The 14,370-nt window shown below is 36.0% G+C and overlaps 1 protein-coding gene across 1 annotated transcript in view; it reads right to left on the bottom strand.

Moving 5' to 3' along the window:
- Positions 1 to 768: 768 nt before the first annotated feature.
- crppa (CDP-L-ribitol pyrophosphorylase A) overlaps positions 769 to 14,370 on the bottom strand; it is a 44,462-nt gene continuing 30,860 nt past the window's right edge. The window contains exon 10 of the mRNA XM_065280739.2: positions 769 to 5,669. Within this exon, the coding sequence (XP_065136811.1) occupies positions 5,565 to 5,669 (105 nt within the window). The 3' untranslated portion in view covers positions 769 to 5,564. The remainder of the gene's footprint in view (positions 5,670 to 14,370) is intronic.

The raw sequence follows: 14,370 nt of genomic DNA, 5'->3' as shown, positions 1-14,370 counted from the left end.
TGATTACTTTACCTCATCGGTTAACATGATTTCTTGTTCCCGTCAGATGCACTTAGAGGGTTTTGCACCTGAACTCCTCATTCATGTATGTTACTGCAGGTCAAAGGTTGCAGGTTAAATTCTGGCACTCCATCCACTTTTATGTCTCTTTCAATTCTCCAATAAATTAAATTAAATCAAAGCAAAAGTCCTGAAAAAGTATAAAGTTAACATAATGCGAAACAAGTTTGTGTTAAAAACAACATGATCTCAGTCATCTCATTGATTCATTTATTTGTGTCCATGGCACAAAATTCAGCTTTTTTCCGTGCGTTGAGCACAACTTTCTTTTTCGTGTCATTTTATGTATTGTTTTCTCATTTTATCCCCTTATTTTAAAATCATTGTCGACTGGGGTTGGGATTAGATTTGGCGTTTGGGTAGGATGTACTTTTATTTATTGTCTTCTACATGTTTTTCTTCCGCTTTAAAAACTATTCTCCCCTGGGCTCAGGGTTATATTTGGGGTTTGGGTTAGGATGTCTAAAACTGTAACTGAAAGTGATAACTGAAATGTTAAAAAGTGATTCTACCCCAGGCGACAATGGTAAGAAAGTAGAAACAAACTATGAGAAAACAATACATAAAATGACACAAAAAAGACATTCGTGCCCAAGGCATGAAAAAAGCTGAATTTAATGCCATGGACATGAATAAATTAATCAAATTTTTTGTGACTATAACATAACTTGCCGTGCGATCAGTCTGGTTAAAAATTACCCAATGCTAGGTTGTTGTTACCCAACCATGGGTTGTAATAACCCAGCAATGTGTTCTTGATTTTAAGTATATTTTTATATCATTTTCAGTGCAAACACAGCATTAAACCCTTGGGAACAGATTAATAACTCATCTTGTATTATAAATTGTATATAGTTGTACACCTGATTTGCCCTTTGGGATCAATAAAATACATCAGTTCATTTATCACTACAGAAAACCTCCAATGCTTTAAGACTGCGAGTGTTAAACATACATGTGTGTTTCAATTCCTAATGCAAATTTATAAGCAGGTCCTGAAAACATAAGGAAGGTATTTGTCTTCTGCTGACATCCTCAGAGGTTCTTCTGTAATGAAAAAAACAACAACTCATAGATGAAGCTGAAATTCATGACTGAAACACAAGGATGGAGCAGAACTTAAAGGGCTACATGCATTTTACATGCTGCAGTTCTGCCAAAGGAAAATGAAATGATCCTCTCTCATGCATAAATATGGCGAGCACTTACTCGACCATTTCGCAGATGTTTTTGGTTAGTGGTTTTCTCAGAACATTTCACACGAACTCTCTGAGCTGAGGGAGAAAATGAACTTTGTCTAAAACTAAATCCAATTATATTTCCGGCTTCAAAAAAGCATAATTTGGAGTTTGTATAAATGATGAAGACTACACAGAGATAAACTCCAAACTTGACGGTGACATTCTCTGGCATCATTTAAATCTTCAACAGTATAGTTTTCATAAACTTGGAAACAATACTATATCTACTCGCATTTCTCGCTTGCAGTCGTGGTCTTGGTATAACTGGCCTTGGTAATGATATCGATCTGATCAGGTCCCCCTTGTCCATTTAATCATATTCAACACAACAAAGTATGCAAACCAGATCCAACATCACCGACGTTCCACCTTAAGTCTTTCCAGAGACATCCGTGAGATGTTGCTTAACATCTGAGAGGTTAATCCATCTCAGTCATAACGGGCAGCTTCACGCAGAGACAATCTCTCGGTCTCCCGCTGAAGGCTGGAAATCAGCACTCTCACTTTCAAATGAATTGAAATGTGCAACAAATTACATAGGCCGGCAAAAAGGACCGACAAAAATTACAAGATCAAGCCCATGTGTTTTAATATGCCTACTTTAAAATCAGTACATACAGTATGTTCTAGAATAGTCAAATGCTGTTCTGAAATAGCCCCCAATATCATTGTGTACTAATATTTGAGGTCACATTTATTTTAAAAGTTTCTCGAACTATCCAACGCAATTATTCAATCCCATGATGCACCACAATAACAATTGCACAACCAATGTATGCACTCAGTGGCTGGCCGATATCCATCCACTCCTGCAAAAAATTTGCTGCTTACACGTCATGTGACCTTTTGTTATCCCGTTGAGAGCAAGTGGGCCTCTAAATTCAGTTCAAAAATAAAAATATTGGCAAGGTGGCTCTTTTTAAGCGGTAAATTTATTCTTAGCTCTGGTTAAATTGGTAATGGCAGTATTTGTGGTTATTATAGGTCAAACATGATGATGCAAACATAACAGACATAAGTCTTTGAATGTATTAATACTACACAATGCATACTCACATATTGTATATGTTGCATGACTGTCGATAAGTTGGTATTTAATTGAATAAAGTGCATACTGCAACATTACACAATTTTAGGCACAGGAACACACACAAAAAATGCTGAGTTATTTTCAACCCAGCATTGGGTCAGAAAGGGACGAGCCAAGCATCTGGGTTACAGTTAACCCAAAAAAATGTATATTTGACCCAACAATGGGTTAGAATAACCCAGCATTTTGGGTTGAAGCAACCAAGCATGGGTTAAATTACAACCCAGCGGAGTGGGCTCGTCCATTTTTGACCCATTGCTGGGTTGAAAATATCTCTTATGTTCTTTAACTTTAGCAAGACCATAGTATTTGAAACTCCTTGCAGCAGGCTGTGAAACAACGTTACGTTAACAGTAAAGCTTTATGGGGAAATGCATACAAGCAGCTTTAATAATGAAGTTTGGTCATTTAATATATCAATACTACATAGTGATTATATGGATTTTTAAAAATGAGTGACATACAGTCAATTTAGCATATAAAAATTAATTTTAAGAAGGACGGGCCTGTTCTGTACCTAAAACTAACTCAAAGTTAGAAATATAAACGATTTAGAATTTAGGTTAAACAATTACACAAAACTCAATCTATTGTGAAATGAATGACCTTACTATAAGAACTAATAGTTATAATATAAAACCACTACAGAAGAAAACTGTAGTGCAACTAAAGCATTATTTCATACGCCTCAGCACTGTAAAAACAATCTTTGCTGAATCAACTCAGATTTACAAGTCAGGTCAACTTACTATTTTGTATCTTGACAAGAGATGAGTTGCTTCAACTTATAAAATGAAGTTGCCTTTTTATCAACTATATGTTAAGTGTTATAACTCATCTGTAGTTATAACTAATCTATGGCCAAGATAAACAATAGTAAGTTGACATGACTTGTAAATCTGAGTTGATTCAACCAAAAAAGTTAAGGCAGCAAAGATTTTTTTTTACAGTGAGGGCTCAATGCAAATATTCTTTGGTTCAGGTTTTTATTTGCCCTGCCAAAATTTTCACTGGCCCCACAAAAAAAAAAAAAAGGTTTCTGTACTTTAAATAATAATTAAAAAGTCAAATATAATTGTATACATATATATATTTGTTCATTATTTGTTAAGAAAATTGGCAATTTTAAATAAACTCTAACAATACTCTCATCAGGATCAAAAGTTTCAGGTATATCAGGATTAACTGTGCACAGAAAATAAAGAACTTATATTAAATAAATATTGTTTTTAAGGAAGATAACAAACCAATATTAATAAAACAATGTTATTAATATGCAGTGTTGATATGTCTCTCGATTCTCTTCATTATACGTCTCACTATTAAGTTAAGTGGACCGGATGAAGGTTTATCCCTTTTAGACACCATGCACGTTATGTGCTGTCAGCTTTTTTCATGAGCTTCAGGGTTTTGTTAACGGTAGTTGCTTGTTCCAACGAACAAGGCTTCTGACTTGTCTGCTTTACCTGAAAACTGATGGAAATTGCAAAACACTTTATAATTTCTTTTGTTGAGTTTTACCCAAGTAAATGTTTGCTTCCAAGATGTTAAAAATTACATTTTGGTTTGGCCTTCCATCCCTGGTTAGGGCATCTCCATCTTAACATCTCTTTGCTCTACCGGCTGACATAACACGCAACAGTGTCCACAACAACCAATAAGGTAGAAGAAACCTCATGACAGTGCTGAGAAGTTCATTTTTGCAACGCTTAAAGGGATAGTTCACCCCAAAAATGAAAATTCTGTCATCATTTATCCACTCTCATGTTGTTACAAACCTGTATATATTTTTGGACGCCATTTACTTACATAGTAGGATAAAGCAATACTATGGAAGTGAATGGGGTCCACGAATGGTTTGGTAACAAACATTCCTCAAAATATCTACCTTCGTGTTCATCAAAACAAAGACATTTATACGAGTTTGTAACAACATGACAGTGAGTAAATGATGATGATGAAAATGAAATTTTCATTTTTGGGTGAACTATCCCTTTAAAATGTATCTTGAGGGTAGCATTGCATAAGAATACATACAGACAAACGGCCACAGGCAGAAAATATATTTTAGTCACTGAGGTTGAAGCATTGGCCCGATCAGTACTGTTTATTGGCCCGAGTGTCTCTCACACCGGCCACCGGGCAGTCCTATATGTTAAGCCCTGGCCCTCCACAAGATGGCAGCATTTCATAAAAAAACCTCCATGTGAGACCACGTACTGCAAGGTTAAAATATAAAATACTGTTTTTTTACAGAAATAAAGAAAAAAAATTCAGTGTATGACAAGTATTATAAAAAATCATGAATGGATAGGGTCCATAAAACAAAAAATAAATAAATAAAAAGCAGAAGGACCTTAATAAATCAGCATTTTAATAAACAATTGCCTCCTTAAAATTTTGATATGGGATATCAAAAGGCACTCGTTTTATAGTATACCATGATAATAATATTAATAAATACATTTTTTTAACTATGATATTTATGGATTCAGAAAGAGAATGTGGTGTGCTTGTCTGAGAAGGCAAATTTTGCATTTAAAATTGATCCCTTGCTAGTGAAAAATGAGCTAAAGTCATTTATTTGTGATTTACTGTTTCATTATCATCCTACATAATGTAAAGAACATTTTGTTAAAATATAACCTTGATATATTTATTATTGACTGAATTATGCCAGTGATTAAAATGAGTGCAAACTTCGATGACAATCAGACTTTAGCCAGGATTTCACAGTTAGGGTCACATTGCTCAAACTTACTAACCAATCAAAACGCACTGATAAACTGATTTACCTTAAAGCTTTGAAACTTTAAACACTCTTTTTACAAGTTTTTGTGTACTTTTGTGTCTATTTTAGACCTTCAAAGACAAGGCATCGGAGGACTTGCATTATACTGTATCAATAATGGAACACCCCAATACTGTTCTGCTGAAAAAAAGTGTCACCTACATCTTGGACGGCCTAAGGATGAATACATTTTTACCATTGGGTTAACTTACAAAAAGTAACCAAGCACAAAATGACTGACTGTCTGAGCATACAGACGATTGTTGTCTGTAATTTATTTTGCATTGAACTGCTTTGCTAAAATGTTTCATTGACCTGAGATTCAAAACTGTTGTTTCTCTTTGTCCACTACTGTACAGCATCATCCAGTCGTACCACAGTTTCAAGCATGAAGCAGCTGGCCAATCAGAGCAGGGTTTCTATCTCTGATGAGAGCACCTGTGATGTCAGCGAGTCTCTCCACAGACCTCTCCCACTGCTCTGACACCTGCACGAACAAACAAACAAATAAATAAATACACTTACACAAACACATGCTGATCAAAATAATAAACAGATGCATTTGTGCTTGTGAACATTTTCCAGTTCCAAAAACTATAAAAGCACACGAGCAATATTCAACATCAGCAGAAGTAACAGTTTTGACAGTTTACAGGCTACGAAATTTGGCGGGCCGAGAAAATAAAATAGCACCGTAATATTGTGGTCATAAGGTTTCAGGTTTTTGTCGAAGATGTTGGAATCTGTTCTTTATAGTGTGATGTCACTGACTGAGCTGTATGTGCTTTATATCAGTGATTCACTGCAATACTAAAAATGACTTTCCTGGTCTACTCAATTTTCCTAATACTGCGTTACCGTTTATAAAGTGCTTCAGATGATAAAAAAGACAACATAATTAATAACTATTAATAGAATGTGCTTTGGTGGGCAACTCACAGATTCCCATAGGCACCATGTTGGAGACCACTGGTATAGATATTATGTATGGATTGCAGCTCTGCTGGTTTAGCTCTGCTTCTATGATGCTCACATTTACAATTTGAATGCTCACCTGTTTACATAAGCGCATAAAAAAATTAGTGCTATAAACACGCAGTTCACATGTGCATTGTATGAAACCACACTTGACAGTTATGTGTCTGAAACGGATGAATGTAGCATCTATTTGCATATATATCTATGGCCCGAGCTGTGCGTTTAAATTGAGTCGAGGACTAATATATTCACATATTCATAGATCCATTCATAGATGTATACTAAATGAGGCATGGTTGTATACAGCAAAACCACAAGTGTTAAATGTACACTGCTGGTGTATATATGGGTATCCCCAGGTCTGGTGGTACTCATATTAACACCAGCAGTATACATTTAACACTGATGATTTTCCCATTCAAACTGTTTTAAACATGAATACATCACTGTCACAGAAAAAACATTTACATATGCTATTATGATGCTCAAAGATGACAACAGGGGCGTTCATTTTTTATATGTTACCTTAAAGCATGGGTTTTCAAACATTATGATATCAGGGACCCCCAAATGTCCCTATAAATAATGTAAATGTAAATAACTGATACTCTGATTATTTAATACAGTAATATGACATTTTGTGGGGACCCCTTAGAACTTTCGGGGACCCCGGACCCCGGTTTGAAAACCCCTGCCTTAAGGCATACTTAATAAATTATTAATAAATAAATATGTCACTCTCTCTCTTTGATCTCATGAGAGCACTTCTCATCCACTCTCACATGATCCAAATCCCTCAAATCTGTGGGAAAAATGCTCCTAAACTTGCGTCCTGACACACATTTTCCACAGAAAACTCCTGACGATTCCATTTGAAAGCTGGTAGATTAAATAAACTGAAATCTAGTGATTAAAGGAATTCAATTTGTGGAAAAATGAATAACAATATTTCAAGTGCTGTGGATTTTTCTGCCGTCTTACAAAGTGTGTTGCTGTTTTTAATCTTCATTTGGCGTCAGAGGAAATAAACAAATGTAAATTAAATAAGTAAATGAAAGAAGATTCCTTGCGCTTCCTTACTAACGCAGTTACTGTTCTCTTAATTATGTGTACAAAACTCCGGGTAAGGAGCCAAAACATCTGTAAGTGGTCGAAGGAAATGACTATAACCTCTTTCACCTCCGAAATCATCCAACCCTGCGGCTGATTTCGCACAAATATTCTAATTTAGCAGGAAAGTTTATGGCACAAATTCCTTTATCAGTATATCAACAGACAACACGGCGTAATGAGGACTATAACAATGAAGAATGGCATTCGTATATTTGTTTGGTCAGAAAATGAAGAACAAATGGGCTCAACTTGACTGCCACCCACAATCCTTTGTGTTCATGGAAAATAGGACAATGTTTTTGGAATACTTACAAATGAAGAAAGATGAAAATGTTGCCTACTCGACCACAGCAAATGACAACCCTACTCATGTGGCCTGTTTTGTTATTGGTGTGACATGACAGCTCTACTGGTAAAAATAATAAAAGCGATTCTCTTTTATAACAGAAGATCACCAAGGAGGATCAAAGTTTTAAGTCCGCATGAACCTCACACTGCCATGTTTCCAATGAGTCGTAAGCTAGAGAAATATGAATCACATGCAATAAGAAAGCAGTGGATCAACAGCTTATTTCCTGGCTGGGACTTATTCAAGCTTGTCGTTTCAAGCCACCACAACATATTGAAAAATCACAGTGACACATGGGGGAAAAACAAGATAATCATACTCTTCTGCTCGACACAGCGAATGAACGTTTAACATCTTACTCATGGGTGCGCTCTGCTGATCAAAACCATACAAGAAGAAAGAAGAAAACTTCAATCTGTTTACATTCAAATCTGGCTGCTGGTATGAATTATTAGTTTCATGCAAAACTAGCGTTACAGGTATATATATATATATATATTAAAGTTGGCATAACTAATTACCAGGCTAGGCATTAACTTTGTTACTATAATAAGCAAAATATAGTTTGCATGAATATAATGTTTAGTTGCATTAACCAAATTATAAAGGATAAGTCAATTTTCTTAAAAAAAATCCATATAATTTCCTCACCACCATGTCATCCAAAATGTTGATGTCTTTCGAGAAGAAATTATATTTTTTGAGGAAAACATTTCAGAATTTTTCTAATTTTAATGGACTTCAATGGACCCCAACACTTAACAGTTTTAATGCAGTTTAAAATTGCGGTTTCAAAGGACTCTAAACGATCCCAAACGAGGCATAAGGGTCTTATCTAGCAAAACGATTGTCATTTTTGGCAAGAAAAAAAACACAATTTCTCGTCTTCCTCCGGTCCTCTGATGCGCCAGCGCTACTTCACGTAATTGCGTAAGGACGTCGAAAGGTCACGTGTTACATATATGAAACGCACATTTGCGGACCATTTAAAAAAATAAACCGACACAAAAACGTTAATTAGTATCATTCCAGATACAACAACGTCTGAACGTTCCTCTTTCTCCACACTTGTAAAACTGGGGTGTAGTTTTGATACGTCATCCGTGACCTCTTGACGTGATGAAGTATTACGTGAGGTCGCGCTGGTGCGTCACAGTACCGTAGGAAGACGAGAAATTGTGTTTTTTCTTGCCAAAAATGACAATCGTTTCGATAGATAAGACCCTTATGCCTTGTTTGAGATCGTTTAGAGTCCTTTAAAACTGCAAATTTAAACTGCATTAAAACTGTTAAGTGTTGGGGTCCATTAAAGTCCATTAAAATGAGAAAAATCCTGGAATCCTTTCCTCAAAAAACATAATTTCTTCTCGACTGAACAAAGAAAGACATCCACATTTTGGATGACATGGTGGTGAGGAAATTATCTGGATTTTTTAAAGAAAATTGATTAATGCTATAAATGACATCTTTATCCTTTGCTTAACTTTGCTTAAATTGTCAACTATGTTCCTATAAAACTTACAGTAAGTTGTATAAAACTGATTAATGAGAAAGCAGATCTTTATACAAATATGCACTTTAAATCCTTTTTCTATAAAGCACTTCATAGTGTCATCACCTAGAAAGCTGTAAAAAACAAAGGGATTTCAACATTTGACCTATTAACATAGCTTGAGATGGCACAATGCAATAAATGAGTTTAATACATAAAATGTATTTATTGTCTGACAGAATGTATAAATCCTCACCTCATAAAAGATAAAGTGTGTATATAGAAACAGAAATTTACCTTGTGTCTCACAAAAAATCTAATTATGGAAAATGCGAAAAATCATCACAAAATGGAAAAGTCATTCTGATTTATTTAAAGCCAAAGATCAGACGATGTGATATTTAATCCTGACGCTGACCTGGAAATTGGTGACCAAATCAAAATCTGACGGATACTTAGATTGCGAAAAATACGATTTTCCTCAAAAGGACATGAAAGTCTCCGCATTAAAAGATTTACTACGCTCACTACAGATATGAAACCGCAATGATTACATTTGAAGAGAAACTGTAAAAAGCAAGCTTTAATGAGTATGGTTTTTCACAATATTACATCACTTTTCCATTTTTGACAGCAGAAACTTTAGTAATGAGCTCTATTCTGCCTCATTGTCATGGCCAACACTTAAAGCACGCATGGAACAGGAAATTCAACACTTGGAATTTTGATTTCTTTAAGTCTCAGTGCAGTCAGATGGAATAGCTCGTCTTTTGTGACTGTGGGGATTTTCCAAGCTTTTATGTGATGGATAAAACATTTACCAGGGACACGGGCCAGTTTACTTCTCTAAAAGGAGGTAGATGAGACCGGGATGTTGTTTGTTACTTTACTAATTGAACAATACAAAATATTTCTCCTTAAAGGATTAGTCCATTTTCTTAAAAAAAATCCAGATAATTTACTCACCACCATGTCATCCAAAATGTTGATGTCTTTCTTTGTTCAGTCGTGAAGAAATTATGTTTTTTGAGGAAAACATTCCAGAATTTTTCTCATTTACATGGACTTAAATGGACCCCAACACTTAACACTTAACTCAACACTTAACCGTTTATTCAACAGAGTTTCAAAGGACTCTAAACGATCCCAAACGAGGCATAAGGGTCTTATCTAGCGAAACGATTGTCATTTTTGACAAGAAAAATAAAAAATATGCGCTTTTAAACCACAACTTCTCTTCTTCCTCCAGCTGTGTGACGAGCCAGCGCGACCTCACGTAATTGCGTAGTGACGTAGAAAGTTTCCGTGTTAAATGAAACGTACATTTGTAGACCATTTTAAACAATAAACTGATACAAAGACATTAATTAGTATCATTCCACATACAACAACGTTGGAACGTTTCTCCACACTTTTTCTCTTTTCTTCCTCCTGTAAATACTGGGGCGTAGTTTTGCATATGTCATCTGTGACCTGTTGATGTGATGACGTATTACGTGAGGTCGCGCTGGCGCATCACAGGACTGGAGGAAGACGAGAAGTTGTGGTTTAAAAGTGCCTATTTTTTATTTTTCGTGTCAAAAATGACAATGGTTTCGCTAGATAAGACCCTTATTCCTCGTTTGAGATCGTTTAGATTTTGAAAAAAACTGTAAAGTGTTGAGTTAAATTGGGTAAAAGACATTAAAATGAGAAAAATCCTGGAATGTTTTCCTCAAAAAACATAATTTCCTCTCGACTGAACAAAGAAAGACATCAACATTTTGGATGATATGGTGGTGAGTTAATTATCTGGATTTTTTTTAAGAAAACTGACTAATCCTTTAATCAAAGAGAAAAAATATCTTTAAATAAATTATAAAAACAGCTTGGATTCACTTATAGGGCTCTATCTTACACCCGGCGCAATGCAGCGCAATGCGCGACGCAAGTGTCTTTTGCTAGTTTCCACCCTAATTTTCACGTTTAGCGCCGCGTTGTTTAAATAGCAAATGCATTTGCGCCCCCTTTTGCGCCCATGGGCGTTCTGGTCTGAAAACGAGGTGTGTTCAGGCGCATTGTTGGCGCGTTGCTATTTTGAGGCAACTAAAATAGCCTACGCCATTGACCAACAAAAACCTGGTCTAAAGTCTAAAGTCAATGGCGCAATGTGTTTTATGTTATTTAAAGAGCGCATTAGTAAAATGCGCCTATACACGGGAGGACAACGCGGGTTTGCTTATCACAAGGTACATGAATGCGCAGCAGCACAAAAACGCTTTTAAATATGAAAGATTAAAGGATTGAATGTAAAAGATTATTATTGAGTCTCTTGGACATAAATGAGGACTAATTATGAGACGTTAGAAGGCACAAAGAGCTCCTTCACCTGTAGCCTGGTAAGTAAATAAATGCTTTGCTTTAAACAAATGCGTCTGTTTTTAAATGTTTTTTAATGCTACCTCACGGATTTATTGTATATGATTACTCTGTACCTGTGGATATGGTGAGGTGAGAAACATTTTTAAGTCATGCTTAAAAAAACTCTTTGCTAAAAAAACGCTGTCCAAAGTGCTGAAACGTGAGGAGAGCCGTTTGTAAATTCTTTATCTCCTGTTTGTTACAAATAAAGTATTTTTAGAGTACAAACCTTATCTTACATACTTGTAAATTATTTTTTGATGATATTGGATAGCCATACATTTAAAGCAATTATAAGCCTGCTTTTTACTTCCATGACTAAAAGAAAACGGGTTTTAAAGGTTTTAATAAAAAAAAACAATTTCAATACAAGTGGAAAAACAACATAGCCTAATTATTTAACATTAATCTTAAGCTGGGGATCTTCTTCCTCCGCTTAGTTTTTCAGTTTACAAAGTCCGTCATCTAAATAGGGATTAGACATAACGCCAGCGCAACTTGCTTTTAAAGGGGATGAGAGCTGTGACTCTCATTGGTTTACTGCACGTTACGCCCAAAATACTCCCATTACAATAGGACCTACCCTTTTCGACCATGCGCTCGGCGCAAAAACAATTTTTCCCGTCGTTAAATTAGCAAAAGTGGATTCGGACACGCCCATTTAGACGTTGCGCTGTGCGCTTTAGACAATGCGCTTAGATCGTTAAAATAGGGCCCATAGTGTTGTAAGAACCTGACTGATCTTCTGATATCCAGTGTATTGCTGTCTCAATTCTGATTTAAAGACAATGAAATACAATAGATCAAATACATAATTCAAAGAGAAGGTCACTGACAGTAATCTTACAATGAATGGCTTGGTCCTTTGAAATAGAAAAGGGGGACAACTTTGAAAATAGGGATCAGATCAGATTATTTTGTACCTTCTTTCATTATTTCCTCCAAATGAAGGTACCATTAGTAGAAAACAACTCTTCAAATGATGTAATCTTATTTTATCCTGAAAAGTCGCATGCTTTGCTGCTTTTTATTGCAGCAGTAATTCAAGTATTACATATCCTAATATCATTCAGTCATTAGTTAAAATATACAGACCACTTTTAACCTATTATTCACAATTATAAACAAAAATTGACCCATAAAGTCGTAAAAACAGCTAGAGACCACACAATGAGCCCTTCGCTTCACTACTGCAATTCATCTTTCCATCAGCATTTGGCGGCGCACCTCACACCGGTGGGCCCTTAAAGTCAGGGCCATAGCAATTAGGAAGCTAACAATGACAATTTGCACCCTTCAGATTTTTCCAAGCAACACATTCCTCCATGGAACTGCCAGCGTCTGTGTCATAATGACCTTTTGGCAATGGTTATAAAGGCCCTATTTCCAATAAAAATGACAACCAGTAGACTTTTACTGCTGACACTTTCCACCAAAGTGAATTTCAGATTTACAAAAATTGAATTGCATGCTAATGCACGAGTCTACCACAAGGGAGCAGCACACTGTGAAAGGACCAAAAGCGATTAACTTATTACATGAATGGCAATATTCATTAAAGACCAAACAGCCGAGCACTCCACATTAAATTCTTAGTGTGCAATACCAATGCTGAGCTCCTTTAAAAACACGGTATTACATTTCGTACTCATATGCATTCCTTTAAGAAAATTATAATAGCGCCAGTTTCTGAATGTCTCCCCAGACTGCCAGTCAAGGGACAGTGGCCGGAGGCAAGGAGCTTGACAGAGATATTGAGCCCAAGTTACTGTCATCCTTAAGAGATTTGATATGGAGCTGAACTCTGTGGCTCGCCTGCTTCAACTGTAACTGTATCCACGAGGTTGTTTTTTATGCTAAATGTACGTCAAGAGGGAGATATGGGATAAACCAAGAAAGTTATGGGAAAGAAGTCTTATTTATCCAATGATAAAAAACAAAATATTAGGGGGCTGAACTGACAAACTCTGCAACGTTTCGTTACACGAAATGTGATCCTGCCTATGAAAACATAATCCTCCTATAGTACATAATGTAAAGAACATTCTGTGAAAATATAACCTTGATTTTTTTAACATTGACTAAGAAAGATCAGGTCAAAGATTGAAATCAATGACTAAAATAAAACTATAAATAATAAATAAGTCAGTTGGCTACAAACAAGCAGCCTATAACTACTTAAAAAAGGTACAGTATACATTTGTTCATCTTGTGTGTTCCCTGTGTTTGCACATATGCTTTTCCGCTGCTAACGCAATGCTCTACCAATAAGCTTTGCGGGAGCACAAAAGACTAAAATAACCAAAAATATGAGCACCTTTGACATGAATTGAATTCTTTATTGAAGTTGCAACATCGCTTGGCAAACATCCACAAAGTGCTGTTCCCGAATCGGATGTGAGCAGAACGGCATACGCCGGAGGTGATAGATAATTCCCACTGTTTTTTTAATGTACCACCAGAACAAATACCTTAAAATACTTTTTGGGTTTGTGCCTTCAAAACGTGTCCTTAGAACGACCCGTGCCTCCCATTCAATTTCACTTTATTTAAAAAAGATTGAAGCGTCATTATCTCTGCTCTTTTGTGCATGTATCTTAAACTGGACAGCACATTCACATTCCTATTGAAGCGCAACGTTTTCCAGTGTTGATTCAGGAACTGCACAAGTAAAACAAGTCAAGGTACATTGAAAGAAAATCAACGTATGAAAGACAAAATCAAAGAGCGTTTCCGCCGTGCGGTTACGGGGAGAATGGCATCTATAGTTTCGTATAGCCCAGTCTTAAACAGGGTTTCTAGGTGAACTACATTTCTGGATCAGTCTCTTCCTCTTTCTTCGTAAAAAAGCCTCAG

The sequence above is a fragment of the Paramisgurnus dabryanus genome, chromosome 8 (assembly GCF_030506205.2).
Source record: "Paramisgurnus dabryanus chromosome 8, PD_genome_1.1, whole genome shotgun sequence".
In the NCBI taxonomy this organism is placed as follows: domain Eukaryota; kingdom Metazoa; phylum Chordata; class Actinopteri; order Cypriniformes; family Cobitidae; genus Paramisgurnus; species Paramisgurnus dabryanus.
This window is presented reverse-complemented; position numbering and strand designations above follow the sequence as displayed.